At 39.7% G+C, this 21,888-nt stretch overlaps 1 protein-coding gene across 2 annotated transcripts in view; it reads right to left on the bottom strand.

Moving 5' to 3' along the window:
• Positions 1 to 1,012: 1,012 nt before the first annotated feature.
• The window catches only part of ANO4 (anoctamin 4), a gene marked incomplete at both ends in the record, with an annotated part of 224,573 nt that continues 203,697 nt past the window's right edge, over positions 1,013 to 21,888 (bottom strand). For both annotated transcript variants that reach the window (XM_079714090.1, XM_079714091.1), the window contains 2 exons: positions 1,013 to 1,204; positions 2,973 to 3,078. In XM_079714090.1, the coding sequence (XP_079570216.1) occupies positions 1,013 to 1,204; positions 2,973 to 3,078 (298 nt within the window). The remainder of the gene's footprint in view (positions 1,205 to 2,972; positions 3,079 to 21,888) is intronic.

The following is a 21,888-nucleotide window of genomic DNA, read 5'->3' as shown; positions in this document are numbered from 1 at the left end:
GTATATGTCATTTTTCTTTTGGAGGCCAAATTTTGGAAAATGTTTCAAAGTTAGTCTCCAAAAAGTGAAGAGAGAGGAATGAAGGCAAGGAAAGCAAAAGAAATGCTGGAGTACTAGATTCACAGAGTATAAAAACTGAGGGCTCATCTTATCACTGAAGAAACTGAGGCGCAGAGAAGTTAAGTGACTTGTCCAAGGACACACAGATAGTAATTGCCTTGCCAGAGAGAAGGTTTCAGAAGAACTTTCTGATATGTGGGAACATCATGAAAGTTTCTTACAGTGTTTTTAAGCATAATGCACCCAACCTTTATTAATTAAATGTGCATTTAGTGGGTGCCATGTACTTACCACTGTGCTCACCAGCTGGAAGAATAAATTACAGTCCCTAGAGACTTTCCTAAAGATGCTTACAGTTGTGCTGGGGAAGCCTAACTATTTGAAAATCACAAATTAACAACACATATAAATATCTGTCAGTACGTGTGGTACTGATGCAGTAACCAGGGGTGTTTATAAGGAGTAAGTCTCAGTGGGCTGATGAGTCTGAGGAAACCTTCTTAGCGGGTGTGGCCTGACATGGATCAGCCTGGGAGGAAACAATAAATGGGTGATGGAGGGAAGGCCATCTTGGGTGAGATGAAAAAGTGACTTTAATATCCCCATGGTAACACGCCCCTTCTTTCTGATGAAGGAGAATAGCCAGGCTAGAGTGGAAGGGGGTGGAGGGTTTATTTCAGGGGACATCTAGGCCAACTCATGAAGACCTTGGCTGCCAGGCCAGAGTGTGACACGGAGACAGAGAAGAGTTGCAGGAGTTGTGTGCAAAGGGAAGATTAAGTTAAATTTGCAATTTTAGTAAGAAACAAGCTGGTTTTGAAAGCTTCTAAAGGATTTATTTGCATCCCTATCAGGAGAACAATGGCAAGCTTTGATTCAGGGAGTTGAAAGCGCCCCTCCCAGCCGAGGAGAGGTTTCAGACCATGAAACACTTCTCTTCTCACCGACCTGGTCACGGCCACTCATTGTGGTGTGCTTTTCCATTTTTCTTCCTCTCTTTTCGTTCCTTCTGAAGACGCTCCAGTTCTGCTTCATACATCATCTCCTGAATCAAGTACTTCTCTCTTCTCATTCGATCCCTTAGATCTTTTGGGAGGTCTGGGATCAGATATGAAATGAGGTGTTTTATACAAAACACGAGGTGCTAAAAACACAGGGGAGAATACAACAGAGTCAGGTCTATTGTACAGCCTTAGTGGAAAGAGCTCTGGGAGCTGGTCAAGAACAGGGACGTGGAGCCTCTGGTGTGTCTGGGAAGTGGAACAAGGCCAGGGGGTGGGTGTGAGAGGAAACAGAGTCACAGGGATAGGTGAGGACTGAACTTGGTGTCATGGCACCACACAGGAAATGAGAAGAGGACTCAGGGAAGAAGGCGGAGAAGCAATGGCCAGAAAATGCAAAGGAGAGCCAGAAGAATACACTGCGGAATCAGAAAGCCCAGGTTTGAATTCCAGCTCTACTTTTACCACTGAAGAGCTATCTGTTTACCTGAGGATAAGTCACTCTGAGCCTCAATTCCCTCATCCACAAAATGGGTGTTCTTATGAAAATTTTAAGAAAATATTTTGAAATGCTTCACAGATTGTGAAATACTTTATTGCAGTGGTCTGGAACCAAGACCACAATATCTCTGAGGTATGCCTGAATAGGAAACTTCTAGTCTGAGCCAAGAGGCAGCCTTCACTTGCATTAATCTGGCTTTAATATAAGTATGTAACAAGAGAGATGAAAGTTCCATTTATGGGTATAGTTATGGGAATGCAAACTATTTTTAGTAGCAATTTTCTTAAAGAGTAAAAGAAAATAGATGGTGTATTTTTTTTTTTTTTTTTTTTTGCGGTACGCGGGCCTCTCACTGCTGTGGCCTCTCCCATTGCGGAGCACAGGCTCCGGACGCGCAGGCTCAGCGGCCATGGCTCACGGGCCCAGCTGCTCCGCGGCATGTGGGATCCTCCCAGACCGGGGCACGAACCCGCGTCCCCTGCATCGGCAGGCGGACTCTCAACCACTGCGCCACCACGGAAGCCCTAGATGGTGTATTTTTATGCACACATAATACAGGCAATCACTAGGTAGATTATACTTTATAATTAATGTCATGATGATGCATAACCAGAGGCTACCGCTTGTAACACTCAGTTCAGTGTTTTCCAAACATTGCCCTTAAATGTCAGAAGCATCTTGGAGGGCTGTGAAAAGCAAATTACAGACATAATGTGTCAGAATCTCTGGGAGTGGGGATGGAAAAACTGCAATTTTCCTGAATTTTAAGAACAGCAGCCCTAAATATTAAACTTAGGACCAATGGGACTTCCCTGGTGGTCCAGTGGTAAAGAATCCACCTTCCAATGCAGGGGACGCGGGTTCGATCCCTGGTTGGGGAACTAAGATCCCACATGCCGTGGGGCAACTAATCCTGCATGCCACAACTACTGAGCTCGCACACCTCAACTAGAGAGCCCACGTGCCACAAACTACAGAGCTCATGTGCTCTGGAGCCCACGTGCCAGAACTAGAGAGAAGCCCGTGCACAGCAACGAAGAGCCCGCATGCCGCAACAAAAGATCCCGCATGCCTCAACAAAGATCCTGAGTGCCACAACTAAGACCAGACGCAGCCATAAAAATAAAATAAATAAATAAATTTAAAAAATAAATACTAAAAAAATAAATTTAGGACCAATGATTCCTGACTTATTCTTTAACAGTCAACCCTGGACTTTCAAATATTTCTTAGAAAATTCAAGTACTTTAAGGAGAAGAAAAAGAAGAGAAAGAGATTACATAGTATTACTTATCCTGCTTCTGGACTTAAATAATCATATTGAAAGTTCTCATAACTTACATTCATTCATTACTTCTAGTTACTTCATTATGTCAGAGGAAATAAAGGAGTTGGTTGAGAAAACTTACCTCGAACACAATGATAAAAGCCAGTCGGGCTGCTAAGACGTGCCAGAACTGCAGTGTGTAGCCGTAGGGCACCAGTGAATGAGGAGGGTCACGGTAGTCTCGGTATCTATAAACACACAGCAGAGTGTTACATTCCAAATTATGATTTTCCTGACTCCAAAATCTCTTCCAGCCCCACTATGTAGTCCTCATTCATGGGAGAAAAATATACAAAGTTTCTGTATGCTAGACATCTGTTGTTTTGCTTGTCCAGCATCTCTTCTGATAAAAGAATCTCTCCTCTTCTCTGGGGAATTATCCGTGTGGGCTGGGCAGGGTTCTCCCCCTCCCTGACCCCAGCTCAGAAGATGAGCCAGACCTGATCAGTAAGACTCATCACCAGATCTTCTGCTAGAATGATTACTTAGTGAATTATCACAAAGCCCACAGAAGGTAAAAGCCTGGAGCTTCTGGTGGGCATCACAAACTGTGTGAAGTGAGCCTGCTTGAGAATGCAGTCAACAGAACAAAAGCAGAGCCAGCAGAAAGGTGGTCTCTTGCTGACACTCCTGGAGACTTGGGATCTAGTCATTGCTAACGTTAATATCACCCCTCCAACCTGCTGGTTACCTGAACCAATGAATTTCTTTTTAAGTCAGTTTATACTGGATTTCTGCCACTTGCCACTAGAGTCCTTCCTAAAATATGCTCCAACTGTAACTTCTGAGTAAGCATCAACTTCCACAGATGTCTGTTATCTACTAGGTGCCAAGCACTATCCTAGGAACTTAGATCCATGAGACTGCATTTTATCCTTACCGTATCATTACTATTCTCAGGTGGAAAAGCTGAGAAGTGACTCTCAACGTCATACAGTTTTCATGTGTTTTGAATGTTCTTTTCATTCGCTCCAGAAATGTGAGAAGATATGGAAATATTGGTTATTACAACAGTTCTGTGTAGACATACTAAATTTCCCTTGTCCAAATAAAAACTATGATTCTCCAGGTACCTAACCTTAAGGTTGGCACTAATTTGCATATGAGGATACAGGATAATTTCTATGCAGGGCATCCTTGAAAGTATCAAGGACTACAAAAATATGAGCTGTGACCATTATCATCATCAATATCATCATCTTAATTATTATTAGTGTCTATGGAATATAATAGTAATGTATCATGATTATTTTGCCAGTAACGTGATATTTATGATGAGTGCTTGGTGCTGAAATTAAGAATGAATCTGTTTTTCTTTGTCTGACTTACTTCACTAAGCATAATACCCTTCAGGTCCATCCATGTTGTTGCAAATGGCAAAATTTAATTCTTTTTTATGGCTGAGTAATATTCCACTGTGTGTGTGTATATATACATATATCTAATCATATATCACATTTCTTTTATCCATCCATTGATGGATACTTAGGTTGCTTCTATACTTTGGCTATTGTAAATAATGCTGCTATGAACATTGGGATGCACATATCTTTTCTAATTAGTGTTTTCATTTTCTTCGGATATATACCCACATGCTTAGTGAAGTAAGGCAGACAAAGGCAAATACTGTATGTTTTTGCTTACATGTGGAATCTAAAAAATAAAACAAATAAATGAATGTAACAAAATAGACTCATAGATACAGAGAACAAACTAGTGGTTACCAGTGGGGAGAGGACTGAGCGGAGGGCCAAGATAGGGGAGGAGATTAAGAGGTACAAACTACTAGGTATAAAATAAATAATATACAAAGATGTAACATACTGCACAGGGAATATTACCAATATTTTATAATAACTTTAATTGGAGTATAATCTATGAAAATATTGAATCACTATGTTGTACGCCTGAAACTAGTACAAAGTTGTAAATCAACCATACTTAAAAAAAAAAAGTGAATGTTAGTGCCTTCAAACTGTTGGTTCTCCCTGTGATGATAAGGATTAGATAATCATTGAAAACACTCATTCTAATATATTGTTACATAATCTGCTCCTGTCATAGGTCCAATAAACAATGCCTGAAATTTTAGGAAGAATAATTTTATTCAGGACTAAAACTTTGCATAGACTATTCTAACCTTCTTTTACTTTTTGCAGAGCACAGGTAGTCAAGAACCAGGAATTGTGTTTTCCAATTAAGATAACATGTAATTCCTTTATTTGTCTTTAGCTACCTATATTTCAAATATAGTCCAAGTAAATATTCTAGAAGGAAAAGGAGCAGTATGCTTTTTATTATACACATGGTTAATTATCAGACAAAAGTATATATAAAAGGAGGGAACCTGAATTGCTTCAAGAGTCACCATCATTGGGGCTTCCCTGGTGGCAGAGTGGTTAAGAATCTGCCTGCCAATGCAGGGGACATGGGTTCAAGCCCTGGTCCGGGAAGATCCCACATGCCGCGGAGCAACTAAGCCCATGTGCCACAACTACTGAGCCTGTGCTCTAGAGCTGGTGAGCCACAACTACTGAAGCCCATGCACCTAGAGCCCTTGCTCCACAACAATAGAAGCCACCACAATGAGAAGCCCATGTACCGCAACAAAGAGTAGCCCCCACTCACCCCAGCTAGAGAAAGCCCACATGCAGCAACGAAGACCCAACACAGCCAGAAATAAAAACAAATTAATTAATTAATTTTAAAAAAGAGTCACCATCATTGACTCCTTAAACTTTCTACACAATAGCGTTCATTAGAAAAGGGAAGTTCTTTTCAGGACCCACTGGTCCCTTTCCTATTTATGCTCTTCTCTGCTCTTGACTTTTGCCCTTTGTTTTGCCTGCTCCATCTCCTAGCTTCTAAGATCTTGTTTGGCTTTTTTTTTTTGCGGTATGCGGGCCTCTCACTGTTGTGGCCTCTCCCGTTGCAGAGCACAGGCTCCGGACGCGCAGGCTCAGCGGCCATGGCTCATGGGCCCAGCCGCTCCACGGCATATGGGATCTTCCCGGACCGGGGCACGAACCCGTGTCCCCTGCATTGGCACGTGGACTCTTCAACCACTGCGCCACCAGGGAAGCCCTTGTTTGGCTTTTAATTTGAAGAATTTTGACAAATCTCTTCCTCCTCAGATACCTTCTAAATTCACTGGGTAGAAAATCATAGTTTTTCCTTGATCTTGCAGACCATTTTCCTTGACCATTTCCAAAAAGTACAATTCAGATGTGTCATTCTTAAAATTCATGCTGTAAACTCATAGCAAATAAATGAATTTCTTTATTCAGCATAGCTGAACAAACTAGTATACATCAAATATAAACAGCCATTAAATATAAGTATGAAAACTAGAAAGTTGAAATACTTTTATCACTCAATGAGAGTAGATTATCAAACACAATGACCATTTGTAAAACTGTACACATACGATATGCAAAAGGTAAAGGGTTTTAAGTGGTGGTTTTAAATGTTAATTTATGGTTTTTTAGTATTTTAAAAATTAATATTCTTTACATGTGCTTTTTAACATTTAGGAAACAAATACTCATGGCTATGATAAGTTGGCAACATTTTAGATAATTTCTATGTAGGGATCAAGTTGTTGAGAATATGCATCTATTTGTTCAGCCTGTGTGTCATATGCATCCATTTGTGATCTGTCACAGAGTTCTGCTAACCTGTACTCAGAGGAACACAACGCGTCTACATTGGCACTTAGGTTCTGAGAACGAGAATCAGAAGTTGTGAAATTCTTAGGAAGTTTGTTTTCAGAAGCAGCAGGTTTCTGGCTTCCTACTCTCTTAAGCCATTGTACCATAAAGTCAAGTTTCTCTCTAGAAAATTTCTTATTGCTACCCTAAGGGAATTAAAACTCAGTGGTGCCAGTGAGTTTGTTATTTGCTTTGCTGCTGGCAGCTGTCTCCAGAATTATGTGCTGGAAAGTATACTGGAACCATGTTTGGGGTTTGCCTGACTAATAATGATCTTGGGTAATTCATGAAGCGTTGCTGGACATCAGTTTTCCCTATCAACAAACTTAGGGTGTGTCCCACCCTCCTCTAAAATTTTGGACTCACTCTTTTCTTCTATGAGCTTGCAGATGACTGTTGTAAGTGGAGCTCTCAGTTCACACTGCAGTCTACCCCTGGTCTCTTGGCCTTTTCCACTCAGCAGCGGTTTTGGTGAGGGCCGTGCTCAGATGTCATTTGTACCCCGCGTTTCTGTTTTTGATGCAGCCTAATTTTTTTGCGAAACGATCGGCTGCATGTTCTCTGGCACTTGTACAAAGAAAACACTTCCCTGCCCTTCTATAGAAACAGCCAGGACACCAAGCCTCAAGACAGTCAGTTTCACTCTTCTGATCTTTTAGCCTAGTACCTTCCAAGATACAATGTAGCCCACTGGTGTTATGTTTGGAGGATTTTTCAAAGTGAGTCAGAACTGTTTTCAGAAAGTAAAACTTTAAATTTCTTGGCTTCAATTTTAGCACCAGGTATATTCTAGCACCAGTTAATTCATTCCCATTTTTTTAAACTGTGAAAATAAAAACATATGTACATTTCAAAGAATGATAAGTGAACCTCATCCAAGTTAAGCCACAGAACACGGTCAGTGGCTTAGAAATGCCTCACTGGCAAAGCCAGACACCCCAAGAGGTGATGACTATTGTAATTTTCTGCTTCTCTTTATAATTATGCTACTTATGCAAGTGTTCCTAAATAAAACAGTGCTTAGTTTTGTCTGCTTTGAATTCTATATAAATGGAATCATACTGTATGTTTTATTTTGTGAGTACATTTTAATTGCACAATTTATTTTTGAGTTCTCATTTCTATTCCATTTTCTATTCATATGTTAAACACCACACTGATATAATTATTATGATTTTATACTATATCTAATGTAAGGTAAATATCCACCTTGTTATTCTTCAAAAGTATCTTGACTGTTCTTCATCCTTTGCATTTCTTTATAACATTATTTTGGCCCTCTGTTGCACAAAATTGGACTAATCACAATTCTTAGTTTTTATAACTGATCTTATTAGTCCATTCTTGTTCTTCTTTTCTGCAATTTTTATGTTTAGGTATCTAATAGGTTAATAACTTAATGAACGATCATAAATCCTCCATGCAACCCAAGAATTAAAATATTACCGGGAACTTATATCCACCTCTGGGCTCCTCCTTCATCTCATCTCCTTGCTTCCCTTATCCTGAACTTCATTTTTATCATTAGCATATTTTTGTTATGTATATGTATATTCATTTGTCTGAATATGATATTGTTCAGTTTTGTCTTGAACTCTCTAGAAAGGATGCTATACGGTATGCAGCCTTCTGAGACTTGCTTTTTTTTTTTTTTTTTTTTTTAGCATTGTGCCACTAAGATTTATCTGTGCTGTTGCATGTGGCCATTGCTGTACAACAGACTCTAGTATGAATATATTGTTGTTTTATGTAGTGTATATTTCAATTTATACTCACAAGCTGGTCATTTCTCTCTTTGCTTTCATATTCCCTAACCATGTAAAGCTTTGACAAACAACGTGTTAAGTCTACCCAGTTCAGCAAATGCCCTTTGGGTAAAAGTTGGTTGCAGAGCTCTACATAGTACTCTGGATTCTGCTTTTACTTATTATTAAAAAATTTTGTTTCCTTGTGATGAGAGCTTTTAAGATCTACTTCCTTAGCAACTTTTTAAAAATTGAAGTATAGTCGATTTACAATATCATGTTAGTTTCAGGTTTACAGCACAGCAGTTCAGAATATATATATGTATATTCTTCCTCAGATTTTGTAATAATCCTTCTAGGTTATTATGAAAAATAGAGTATAGTTCCCTGTGCCATACAGTAGGTCCTTATTGGTTATCTATTTTATATATAGTCGTGTGTGTATGTTAATCCCAATCTCCCAATTTATCCCTCCCCCACCCCCCTTTTCCCTTTGGTAACCATAAGTTTGTTTTCTATGTCTGTTAGTCTCTGTTTTGGAAATAAGATTATTTGTATCTTTTTTTTTTAAGATTCCAAATTTAAATGGTATCATATGATATTTACCTTTCTCTATCTGGCTTACTTCACTTAGTATGATAAGCTGTAGGTCCACCCATGTTGCTGCAAATGGCATTATTTCGTTCTTTTTAATGGCTGAGTAATATTCCATTGTATATATGTACCACATCTTTATCCATTCCTCTGTTGATGGACATTTAGGTTGCTTCCATGCCTTGGCTATTGTAAATAGTGCTGCAATGAACATTGGGGTGCGTGTATCTTTACAAATTATGGTTTTCTCCAGATATATGCCCAGGAGTGTGATTGAAGGATCTATGGTAGCTCTATTTTTAGTTTTTTAAGGAACCTCCATACTGTTCTCAGTAGTCACTGTACCAACTTACATTCCCACCAACAGTGTAGGAGAGTTCCCATTTCTCCACACCCTCTCCAGCATTTATTTATAGACTTTTTGATGATGACCATTCTGACTGGTGTGAGGCAATACCCCATTGTAGTTTTGATTTGAATTCTCTAATAATTAGTGATTTCAAGCATTTTTTCATGTGCCTTTGGCCATCTGTATCTCTTCTTTGGAGAAATGTCTATATCTTCTGTCCATTTTTTGATTGGGTTGTTTGTTTTTTTGATATAGAGCTCTATGAGCTGTTTGTATAGTTTGGAAATTAATCCCTTGTCAGTAACATCATTTGCAAAAATTTTCCCCCATTCGTAGGTTCTCTTTTCGTTTTGTTGATGGTTTCCATTGCTGTGCAAAAGCTTTTAAGTTTAATTAGGCACCATTTGTTTATTTTTGTTTTTATTTCCATTAGTCTAGGAGATGGATCCAAAAAGATATTGTGGCGATTTATGTCAAAGAGTGTCCTGCCTGTGTTTTCCTCTAGGAGTTTCATCCTATCTGGTCTCATATTTAGGTCTTTAATCCATTTTGAGTTTATTTTCGTGTATGGTGTTAGGAAGTGTTCTAATTTCATTCTTTTACATGTAGCTTTCCAATTTTCCCAGCAACACTTATTGAAGAGACTGTCTTTCCTCTATTTTATACTCCTGCTTCCTTTGTTGTAGATTAATTGACCATAGGTGTATGGGTTTATTTCTGGGATTTCTATCCTGTTCCATCTATTTCTGTTTTTGTGCCAGTACCATACTCTTTTGATTACTGTAGCTTTGTAATATAGTCTGAAGTCAGGGAGCCTGGTTCTTCAAGCTCTGTTTTTCTTTCTTGGTTGCTTTGGCTATTTGGGGTCTTTTTTGCTTCCATACAAATTTTAAGATTTTTTAAACATTTTTATTGGAGTGTAATTGCTTTACAATGGTGTGTTAGTTTCTGCTTTATAACAAAGTGAATTAGTTATACATATACATATGTTCCCATATCTCCTCCCTCTCACCCTCCCTATCCCACCCATCCAGGTGGTCACAAAGCACTGAGCTGATCTCCCTGTGCTATGCGACTGCTTCCCACTAGCTATCTATTTTACGTTTGGTAGTGTATATATGTCCATGCCACTCTCTCACTTTGTCACAGCTTAAACTTCCCCCTCCGCATATCCTCAAGTCCATTCTCTAGTAGGTCTGTGTCTTTATTCCCGTCTTACCCCTAGGTTCTTCATGACATTTTTTTCTTATATTCCATATATATGTGTTAGCGTACGGTACTTGTCTTCCTCTTTCTGACTTACTTCACTCTGTGTGACAGACTCTGGGTCCACCCACCTCACTACAAATAACTCAATTTCGTTTCTTTTTATGGCTGAGTAATATTCCATTGTATATATGTGCCACATCTTCTTTATCCATTCATCCGGTGATGGACACTTAGGTTGTTTCCATCTCCTGGCTATTGTAAATAGAGCTGCAATGAACATTTTGGTACATGACTCTTTTTGAATTATGGTTTACTCAGGGTATATGCCTAGTAGTGGGTTTGCTGGGTCATATGGTAGTTCTATTTTTAGTTTTTTAAGGAACCTCAATACTGTCCTCCATAGTGGCTGTACCAATTCACATTCCCACCAGCAGTGCAAGAGTGTTCCCTTTTCTCCATAACCTCTCCAGCATTTATTGTTTGTAGATTTTTTGATGATGGCCATTCTGACCGTTGTGAGATGATATCTCATTGTAGATTTGATTTGCATTTCTCTAATGATTAATGATGTTGAGCATTCTTTCATGTGTTTGTTGGCAGTCTGTATATCTTCTTTGGAGAAATGTCTATTTAGGTCTTCTGCCCATTTTTGGATTGGGCTGTTTGTTTTTTTGTTATTGAGTGCATGAGCTGCTTATAAATTTTGGAGATTAATCCTTTGTCAGTTGCTTCATTTGCAAATATTTTCTCCAATTCTGAGGGTTGTGTTTTGGTCTTGTTTATGGTTTCCTTTGCTGTGCAAAAGCTTTGAAGTTTCATTAGGTCCCATTTGTTTATTTTTGTTTTTATTTCCATTTCTCTAGGAGGTGGGTCCAAAAGGATCTTGCTGTGATTTATGTCATAGAGTGTTCTGCCTATGTTTTCCTCTAAGAGTTTGATAGTTTCTGGCCTTACATTTAGGTTTTTAATCCATTTTGAGCTTATTTTTGTGTATAGTGTTAGGGAGTGTTCTAATCTCATACTTTTACATGTACCTGTCCAGTCTTCCCAGCACCACTTATTGAAGAGGCTGTCCTTTCTCCACTGTACATTCCTGCCTCCTTTATCAAAGATAAGTTGACCGTATGTGCGTGGGTTTATCTCTGGGCTTTCTATCCTGTTCCATTGATCTATCTTTCTGTTTTTGTGCCAGTACCAGACTGTCTTGATTACTGTAGCTTTGTAGTATAGTCTGAAGTCAGGGAGCCTGATTCCTCCAGCTCCGTTTTTTGTTCTCAAGATTGCTTTGGCTATTCGGGGTCTTCTGTGTTTCCATACAAATGGTGAAATTTTTTGTTCTAGTTCTGTGAAGAATGCCGGTGGTAGTTTGATAGGGATTGCATTGAATCTGTAGATTGCTTTGGGTAGTAGAGTCATTTTCACAATGTTGATTCTTCCAATCCAAGACCAAGGTATATCTCTCCATCTATTTGTATCATCTTTAATTTCTTTCATCAGTGTCTTATAATTTTCTGCATACAGGTCGTTTGTCTCCTTAGGTAGGTTTATTCCTAGATATTTTATTCTTTTTGTTGCAGTGGTAAATGGGAGTGTTTTCTTGATTTCACTTTCAGATTTTTCATCATTAGTGTATAGGAATGCCAGAGATTTCTGTGCATTATGTTTGTATCCTGCTACTTTACCAAATTCATTGATTAGCTCTAGTAGTTTTCTGGTGGCATCTTTAGGATTCTCTATGTATAGTATCATGTCATCTGCAAACAGTGACAGTTTTACTTCTTCTTTTCCGATTTGGATTCCTTTTCTTCTCTGATTGCTGTGGCTAAAACTTCCAGAACTATGTTGAGTAAGAGTGGTGAGAGTGGGCAACCTTGTCTTGTTCCTGATCTTAGTGGAAATGCTTTCAGTTTTTCACCATTGAGGACAGTGTTGGCTGTGGGTTTGTCATATATGGCCTTTATTATATTGAGGATAGTTCCTTCTATGTCTACTTTCTGCAAGTTTTTTTTTTTTCCTAAATGGGTGTTGAATTTTGTCGAAAGCTTTCTCTGCATCTATTGAGATGATCATATGGTTTTTCTCCTTCAGTTTGTTAATATGGTGTATCACGTTGATTGATTTGCATGTATTGAAGAATCCTTGCATTCCTGGAATAAACCCCACTTGATCATGGTGTATGAGCCTTTTAATGTGCTGTTGGATTCTGTTTGCTAGTATTTTGTTGAGGATTTTTGCATCTATGTTCATCAGTGATATTGGCCTGTAGTTTTCTTTCTTTGTGACATCCTTGTCTGGTTTTGGTATCAGGGTGATGGTGGCCTCGTAGAATGAGTTTGGGAGTGTTCCTCCCTCTGCTTTATTTTGGAAGAGTTTGAGAAGGATAGGTGTTAGCTCTTCTATAAATGTTTGATAGAATTCGCCTGTGAAGCCATCTGGTCCTGGGCTTTTGTTTGTTGCAAGATTTTTAATCACAGTTTTTCAATATCAGTGCTTTGTGATTGGTCTGTTCATGTTTTCTATTTCTTCCTGATTCAGTCTTGGCAGGTTGTGCATTTCTAAGAATTTGTCCATTTCTTCCAGGCTGTCCATTTTATTGGCATAGAGTTGCTTGTAATAATATCTCATGATCCTTTTTGTTTCTGTACTGTCAGTTGTTACTTCTTCTTTTTCTTTTCTTATTCCATTGATTAAAGTCTTCTCGCTTTTTTTCTTGATGAGTCTGGCTAATGGTTTATCAATTTTGTTTATTTACTCAAAGAACCAGCTTTTAGTTTTATTGATCTTTGCTATCGTTTCCTTCATTTCTTTTTCATTTATTTCTGATCTGATCTTTATGATTTCTTTCCTTCTGCTATCTTTGGGCTTTTTTTGTTCTTCTTTCTCTAATTGCTTTAGGTGCAAGGTTAGGTTGTTTATTCGAGATGTTTCCTGTTTCTTAAGGTAGGATTGTATTGCTATTAACTTCCCTCTTAGAACTGCTTTTGCTGCATTCCATAGGTTTTGGGTCGTGGTGTCTCCACTGTCATTTGTGTCTAGGTATGTTTTGATTTCCTCTTTGATTTCTTCAGTGGTCACTTCATTATTAAGTAGTGTATTGTTTAGCCTCCATGTGTTTGTATTTTTTACAGATCTTTTCCTGTAATTGATATCTAGTCTCATAGTGTTGTGGTCGGAAAAGATACTTGATACAATTTCAGTTTTATTAAATTTTCCAAGGCTTGATTTGTGACCCAAGATATGATCTATCTGGGAGAATATTCCATGAGCACTTGAGAAGAATGTGTATTCTGTTGTTTTTGGATGGAATGTTGTACAAATATCAATTAAGTCCATCTTGTTTTATGTATCATTTGAAGCTTGTGTTTCCTTATTTATTTTCATTTTGGATGATCTGTCCATTGGTGAAAGTGGGGTGTTAAAGTCCCCTACTATGAATGTGTTACTGTCGATTTCCCCTTTTATGGCTGTTAGTATTTGCCTTATGTATTGAGGTGCTCCTATGTTGGGTGCATAAATATTTACAATTGTTATATCTTCTTCTTGGATTGATCCCTTCATCATTATGTAGTGTCCTTCTTTGTCTCTTCTAATAGCCTTTATTTTAAAGTCTATTTTGTCTGATATGAGAATTGCTACTCCAGCTTTCTTTTGGTTTCCATTTGCATGGAATATCTTTTTCCATCCCCCTACTTTCTGTTTGCATGTGTCTCTAGGTCTGAAGTGGGTCTCTTGTAGACAGCATATATATGGGTCTTGTTTTTTATCCATTCAGCCAGTCTGTGTCTTTTGGTGGGAGCATTTAATCCATTTACATTTAAGGTAATTATCGATATGTATGTTCGTATTCCCATTTTCTTAATTGTTTTGGATTTGTTATTGTAGGTATTTTCCTTCTCTCATGTTTCTTGCCTAGAGAAGTTCCTTTAGCATTTGTTGTAAAGCTGGTTTGGTGGTGCTGAACTCTCTCAGCTTTTGCTTGTCTGTAAAGCTTTTAATTCCTCCATCAAATCTGAATGAGATCCTTGCTGGGTAGAGTAATCTTGGTTGCAGGTTTCTCTCCTTCATCACTTTAAATATATCCTGCCAGTCCCTTCTGGCTTGCAGAGTTTCTGCTGAAAGATCAGCTGTTAATCTTATGGGGATTCCCTTGTGTGTTATTTGTTGTTTTTCTTTTGCTGCTTTTAATATGTTTTCTTTGTATTTAATTTTTGACAGTTTGATTAATATCTGTCTTGGCGTGTTTCTCCTTGGACTTATCCTGTATGGGACTCTCTGTGCTTCCTGGACTTGATTAACTATTTCCTTTCCTATATTAGGGAAGTTTTCAACTATAATCTCTTCAAATATTTTCTCAGTCCCTTTCGTTTTCTCTTCTTCTTCTGAAACCCCTATAATTCGAATGTTGGTGTGTTTAATGTTGTCCCAGAGGTCTCTGAGACTGTCCTCAGTTCTTTTCAATCCTTTTTCTTTATTCTGCTCTGCAATAGTTATTTGCACTATTTTATCTTCCAAGTCAGTTATCCGTTCTTCTGCCTCAGTTATTCTATTAATCCCATCTAGAGTATTTTTAATTTCATTTATTGTGTTGTTCATCGGTGCTTGTTTCATCTTTAGTTCTTCTAGGTCCTTGTTAAACATTTCTTGCATTTTCTCTATTTCCAAGATTTTGGATCTTCTTTACTATCATTATTCTGAATTCTTTTTCAGGTAGACTGCCTATTTCCTCTTCATTTGTTAGGTCTGGTGGGTTTTTATCTTGCTCCTTCATCTGCTGTGTGTTTTTCTGTCTTCTCATTGTGCTTATCTTACTGTGTTTGGGGTCTCCTTTTTGCAGGCTGCAGGTTTGCAGTTCCCGTTGTTTTTGTTGTCTGTCCCCAGTGGCTAAAGTTAGTTCAGTGGGTTGTGTAGGCTTCCTGGTGTAGGGGACTAGTGCCTGTGGTCTGGTGGATGAGGCTGGATCTTGTCTTTCTGGTGGGGAGGTCCACGTCTGGTGGTGTGTTTTGGGGTGTTTGTGGACTTATTATGATATTAGGTAGACTCTTTCTGCTAATGGGTGGGGTTGTGTTCCTGTCTTGCTAGTTGTTTGGCATAGGGTGTCCAGCACTATAACTTGCTGGTCGTTGAGTGAAGCTGGGTGCTGGTGTTGAGATGGAGATCTCTGGGAGATTTTCCCCGTTTGACATTATGTGGAGCTGGGTGTTCTCTTGTGGACCAGTGTCCTGAAGTTGGCTCTCCCACCTCAGAGGCACAGCACTGACTCCTGGCTGCAGCACCAAGAGCTTTTCATCCACACGGCTCAGAATAAAAGGGAGAAAAAGTAGAAAGAAAAGAAAGAAAGAAAGAAAGAAGATAAAATAAAATATAGATGAAATAAAATAAAGTTATTAAAATAAAAAATAATTATTAAGAAAAAACTTTTTAAAAAGAAAACAAAGAAACAAAAAAACAAAACGGATAGATAGAACCCTAGGACAAATGGTGAAAGCAACACTATACAGATAAAATCTCACACAGAAGCATACACGTACATTCTCACAAAAAGAGGAAAAGGGGAAAAAATAATAAATCTTGCTCTCAAAGTCCCCTCAATTTGGGATGATTCGTTGTCTATTCATGTATTCCACAGATGCAGGGTACATCAAGTTGATTGTGGAGATTTAATCCGCAGCTCCTGAGGCTGCTGGGAGAGATTTCCCTTTCTCTTCTTTGTTCGCACAGCTCCTGGGGCTCAGCTTTGGATTTGGCCCCGCCTCTGCATGTAGGTCCTCGGAGGGCGTCTGTTCTTCACTCAGACAGGCCAGGGTTAAAGGAGCAGCTGCTTCGGGGGCTCTGGCTCACTCAGGCCCGGGGGAGGGAGGGGTGCGGTTGCGGGGCGAGCCTTCGGCGGTAGAGGCCGGCGGGACGTTGCACCAGCCTGAGGTGCCCCATGCGTTCTCCCAGGGAAGTTGTCCCTGGATCCCGGGACCCTGGCAGTGGCAGGCTGCACAGTCTCCCCAGAAGGGAGGTGTGGATAGTGACCTGTGCTCGCACACAGGCTTTTTGGTGGTGACAGCGGCAGCCTTAGTGACTCATGCCCGTCTCTGGGGTCTGCGCTGTTAGCCGCGGCTCTCACCCATCTCTGGAGCTCCTTTAAGCGGCGCTCTTAGTCCCCTCTCCTTGCGCACCAGGAAACAAAGAGGGAAGAAAAAGTCTCTTGCCTCTTCGGCTGGTCCAGACTTTTTCCCGGACTCCCACCCGGGTAGCCGTGTTGCACTAACCCCTTCAGGCTGTGTTCACACCGCCAACCCCAGTCCTCTCCCTGCGCTCCGACGACCGAAGCCCGAGTCTCAGCTCCCAGCCCTGCCCGCCCCGGCGGGTGAGCAGACAAGCCTCTTGGACTGGTGAGTGCTGGTCGCACTGGTGAGTGCTGGTCGGCACCGACCCTCTGTGCGGGAATCTCCCTGCTTTGCCCTCCGCACCCGTGTTGCTGCGCTCTCCTCCACAGCTCCGAAGCTTCCCCCCTCCGCCACCCGCAGTCTCTGCCCGCGAAGGGGCTTCCTATTGTGTGGAAACCTTTCCTCCTTCACGGCTCCCTCCCCGAGGTGCAAGTACCGTCCCTATTCTTTTGTCTCTGTTTATTCTTTTTTTCTTTTGCCCTACCCAGGCACGTGGGGAGTTTCTTGCCTTTTGGGAGGTCTGAGGTCTTCTGCCAGCGTTCAGTAGGTGTTCTGTAGGAGTTGTTCCACATGTAGATGTAGTTTTTATGTATTTGTGGGGAGGAAGGTGATCTCCGCATCTTACTCTTCCGCCATCTTCCCCCTCCTCAAATTTTAAGATTTTTTGTTCTAGTTCTATAAAAAATGCCATTGGTAATTTGATAGGGATTGAATTGAATCTGTAGATTGATTGCTTTGGGTAGTGTAGTCATTTTCACAATATTGGGTCTTCCAATCCAAAAACATGGTATGTCTCTCCATCTCTTTGTGTCACCTTTAATTTCTTTCATCAGTGTCTTATTGTTTTCTGAGTACACGTATTTTACCTCCTTAGGTAGGTTTATTCCTAGGTATTTTATTCTTTTTGTTGCAGTGGTGAATGGGATTCTTTCCTTAATTTCTCTTTCTGATCTTTCATTGTTAGTATATAGGAATGCAAGAGATTTCGGTGCATTACTTTCATATCCTGCAACTTTACCAAATTCATTGATTAGTTCTAGCAGTTTTCTGGTGGCATGTTTAGGATTTTCTATGTATAGTATCATGTCATCTGCAAACAGTGACAGTTTTACTTCTTTTCCAATTTGGATTTCTTTTCTTTCTTTTTCTTCTCTGATTGCCGTGGCTAGGACTTCCAAAACTATCTTGAATAATAGTGGTGAGAGTGGACATCCTTGTCTTGTTCCTGACCTTAGAGGAAATGCTTTCAGTTTTTCACCATTGAAAATGAAGTTTGCTGTGGGTTTGTCGTGAATGGCTTTTATTATGTTGAGGTAGGTTCCCTCTGTGCCCACTTTCTGGAGAGTTTTTATCATAAATCGGTGTTGAATTTTGTCAAAAGCTTTTTCTGCATCTCTTGAGATGATCATATGGTTTTTATTCTTCAATTTGTTAACATGGTGTATCACACTGATTGACTTGCATATACTGAAGACTCCTTGCATCCCTGAGAGAAATCCCACATGATTATGGTGTATGATCCTTTTAATGTGTTGTTGGATTTTGTTTGCTAGTAGTTTGTTGAGGACTTTTGCATCTATATTCATCAGTGGTATTGGTCTCTAATTTTCTTTTTTGTAATATCTTTGTCTGGTGTTGGTATCAGGGTGATGGTGTCCTTATAGAATGAGTTTGGGAGTGTTCCTTCCTCGCCGTTTTTTGGAAGAGTTTGAGAAGGATGGGTGTTAGCTCGTCTCTAAATGTTTGATAAAATTCACCTGTGAAGCCATCTGGTCCTGGGCTTTTGTTTGTTGGAAGATTTTTAATCACAGTTTCAATTTCATTACTTGTGATTGGTCTGTTCGTATTTTCTATTTCTTCTTGGTTCAGTCTTGGAAGGTTATACCTTTGTAAGAATTTGTCCATTTCTTCCAGGTTGTCCATTTTGGGGGCATAGAGTTGCTTGTAGTAGTTTCTTGTGATGCTTTGTATTTCTGTGGTGCCTGTTTAACTTCTCCTTTTTCATTTCTAATTTTATTGATATGAGTCCTTTCCCTCTTGATAAGTCTGGCTAAATGTTTATCAATTTTGTTTATCTTCTCAAAGAACCAGCTTTTAGTATTATTGATCTTTTCTATTGTTTTGTTTGTTTCTGTATCATTTATTTCTGCTCTGATCTTTATGATTTCTTTCCTTCTACTAACTTTGGGTTTTGTTTGTTCTTCTTTCTCCAGTTCCTTTAGATGTAAGGTTAGATTGTTTATTTGAGATTTTCCTTGTTTCTTGAGGTAGGATAGGTAGGATTTTATTGCTATAAACTTCCCTCTTAGAACTGCTTTTGCTCCATCCCATAGGTTTTGGATCGTTGTGTTTTCGTTGTCATTTGTCTCTAGGTATTTTTTGATTTCCTCTCTGATTTCTTTAGTGACCTCTTGGTTATTTAGTAATGTATTGTTTAGCCTCCATATGTTTGTGTTTTTACCTTTTTTCCCCCTGTAATTTATTTCTAATCTCATAGTGTTTTGTTCAGAAAAGATGCTTGATATGATTTCAATTTTCTTAAATTTACCAAGCCTTGATTTTTGACCCAATATGTGATCTATCCAGGAGAATGTTCCATGTGCACTTGAGAATGAAGTGTAATCTGCTGTTTTTGGATGTTCTATGTATATCAGTTGAATCTGTCTGGTCTATTGTGTCATTTAAAGCTTGTGTTTCCTTATTAATTTTCTTGTGGATGATCTGTCCATTGGTGTAAGTGAGGTGTTAAAGTCCCCCACTATTACTGTGTTACTGTTGATTTACTCTTTTATAGCTGTTAGCATTTGCCTTATGTATTGATGTACTCCTATGTTGGGTGCATATATATTTATAATTGTTATATTTTCTTCTTGGATTGATCCCTTGATCATTATGTAGTGTGCTTCCTTGTTTCTTGTACCGTTCTTTATTTTAATGTCTATTTGATATGAGTATTGCTACTCCAGCTTTCTTTTGATTTCCATTTGCATGGAATATCTTTTTCCATCTCCTCAGTTTCAGTCTGTATGTGTTCGTAGGTCTGAAGTGGGTCTCTTGTAGACAGCATATGTATGGGTCTCGTTTTTCTATCCATTCAGCAAGCCTGTGTCTTTTGGTTGGAGCATTTAATCCATTCACATTTAAGGTAATTATTGATATGTATGTTCCTATTACCATTTTCTTAATTGTTTTGGGTTTGTTTTTGTAGGTCCTTTCCTTCTCTTGTGTTTCCCACTTAGAAAAGTTCCTTTAGCATTTGTTGTAGAGCTGGTTTGGTGGTGCTGAATTCTCTTAGCATTTGCTTGTCTGTAAAGCTTTTGATTTCTCCGTCGAATCTGAATGAGATCCTTGCTGGGTCAAGTAATTTTGGTTGTAGGTTTTTCCCTTTTATCACTTTAAATATATTGTGCGACTCCTTTCTGGCTTGTACAGTTTCTGCTGAGAAATCAGCTGTTAACCTTATGGGAGTTCCCTTGTATGTTATCTGTCATTTTTCCCTTGTTACTTTTAATAATTTTTCTTTGTCATTAATTTTTGTCAATTTGATTACTGTGTGTCTCGGTGTGTTTCTCCTTGGGTTTATCCTGCCTGGGACTCTCTGTGCTTCCTGCACTTGGGTGGCTATTTCCTTTCCTATGTTAGGGAAGTTTTCGACTATAATCTCTTCAAATATTTTCTTGGGTCCTTTTTCTCTCTATTTTTTCTGGAACCCGTATAATGAGAATGTTGGTGCATTTGATTTTGTCCCAGAGGTCTCTTAGGCTGTCTTCATTTCTTTTCATTCTTTTTCTTTATTCTGTTCCACGGCAGTGAATTCCACCATTCTGTTCCAGGTCACTTATCTGTTCTTCTGCCTCAGTTATTCTGCTGTTGATTCCTTCTAGTGTATTTTTCATTTCAGTTATTGTATTGTTCATCTCTGTTTGTTCTTTAATTCTTCTAGGTCTTTGTTAAACACTTCTTGCATCTTCTCGATCTTTGCCTCCATTCTTTTTCTGAGGGCTTGGATCATCTTCACTCTCATTATTCTGAATTCCTTTTCTGGAAGATTGCCTATCTCCACTTCATTTAGTTGTGTTTCTGGGGTTTCATCTTGTTATTTCATCTGGTACATAGTCCTTTGCCTTTTCATTTTGTCTATCTTTCTGTGAATGTGGTTTTCGTTCCACAGGCTGCAGGATTTTAGTTCTTCTTGCTTCTGCTCCCTGCTTTCTGGTGGATGAGGCTATCTAAGAGTGTTGTGCAAGCTTCCTGATTGGAGGAACTGGTGGTGAGTAGAGCTGGGTGTTTCTCCGGTGGGCAGAGCCCAGTAAAACTTTAACCTGCTTGTCTGCTGATGGATGGGGCTGAGTTCCCTCCCTGTTGGTTGTTTGGCCTGAGGAGACCCAGCACTGGAGCCAGAGGCTCTTTGGTGGGGCTAATGGTGGACTCTGGGAGGGCTCACACCAAGGAGTACTTCCCAGAACTTCTGATGCCAGTGTCCTTGTCCTCATGGTGAGCCACAGCTGCCCCCCAGCCTCTGCAGGAGACCCTCCAACACTAGCAGGTAGGTCTGTTCATTCTCCTATGGGGTCACTGCTCCTTCCCCCTGGGTCCTGATAAGCGCAGTACTTTGTGTGTGCCCTCCAAGAGTGGAGTTTCTGTTTCCCCAGTCCTGTTGAAGTCCTGCAATCAAATCCTGCTAGCCTTCAAAGTGTGATTCTCTGGGAATTCCTCCTCCCATTGCTAGACCCCCAGATTGGGAAGCATGATGTGGGGTTCAGAACCTTCACTCCAGTGGGTAGACTTCTGTGGTATAATTGTTCTCCAGTTTGTGAGTCACCTACCCAGTGGTTATGGGATTTGATTTTATTGTGATTGCGACCCTCCTACCATCTCACTGGGGCTTCTTTGTCTTTGGATGTGGGGTACCTTTTTTGGTGAGTTACAGTGTCTTCCTGTCGATGATTATTCAGCAGTTAGTTGTGATTCTGGTGCTCTCGCAAGAGGGAGTGAGTGCACGTCCTTCTACTCCGCCAACTTGAACCAAATTGCTGCAGCTTCTACATCAGCACTTGCATGTTATGGGTGCTGCTTCTTAAACCTCATGAACTAACCTCTGCTAGCTTCCAACTTTTCTGTAGCTTCCTTACCTCTCTTGGCCCTCACAATTGAGAGAGTGAGGGTCTTGCTCTGGATGAAGCTTTGGCTTAAGGGAATGTTTTTGCTGGTTTGATCTTCTGTACAGACCACTAAA

This window comes from Hyperoodon ampullatus, assembly GCF_949752795.1.
Source record: "Hyperoodon ampullatus genome assembly, chromosome: 11".
Taxonomy (NCBI): domain Eukaryota; kingdom Metazoa; phylum Chordata; class Mammalia; order Artiodactyla; family Ziphiidae; genus Hyperoodon; species Hyperoodon ampullatus.
Note: the sequence above shows the minus strand (reverse complement) of the source record. Positions and strands in the feature narration are given on the sequence as shown.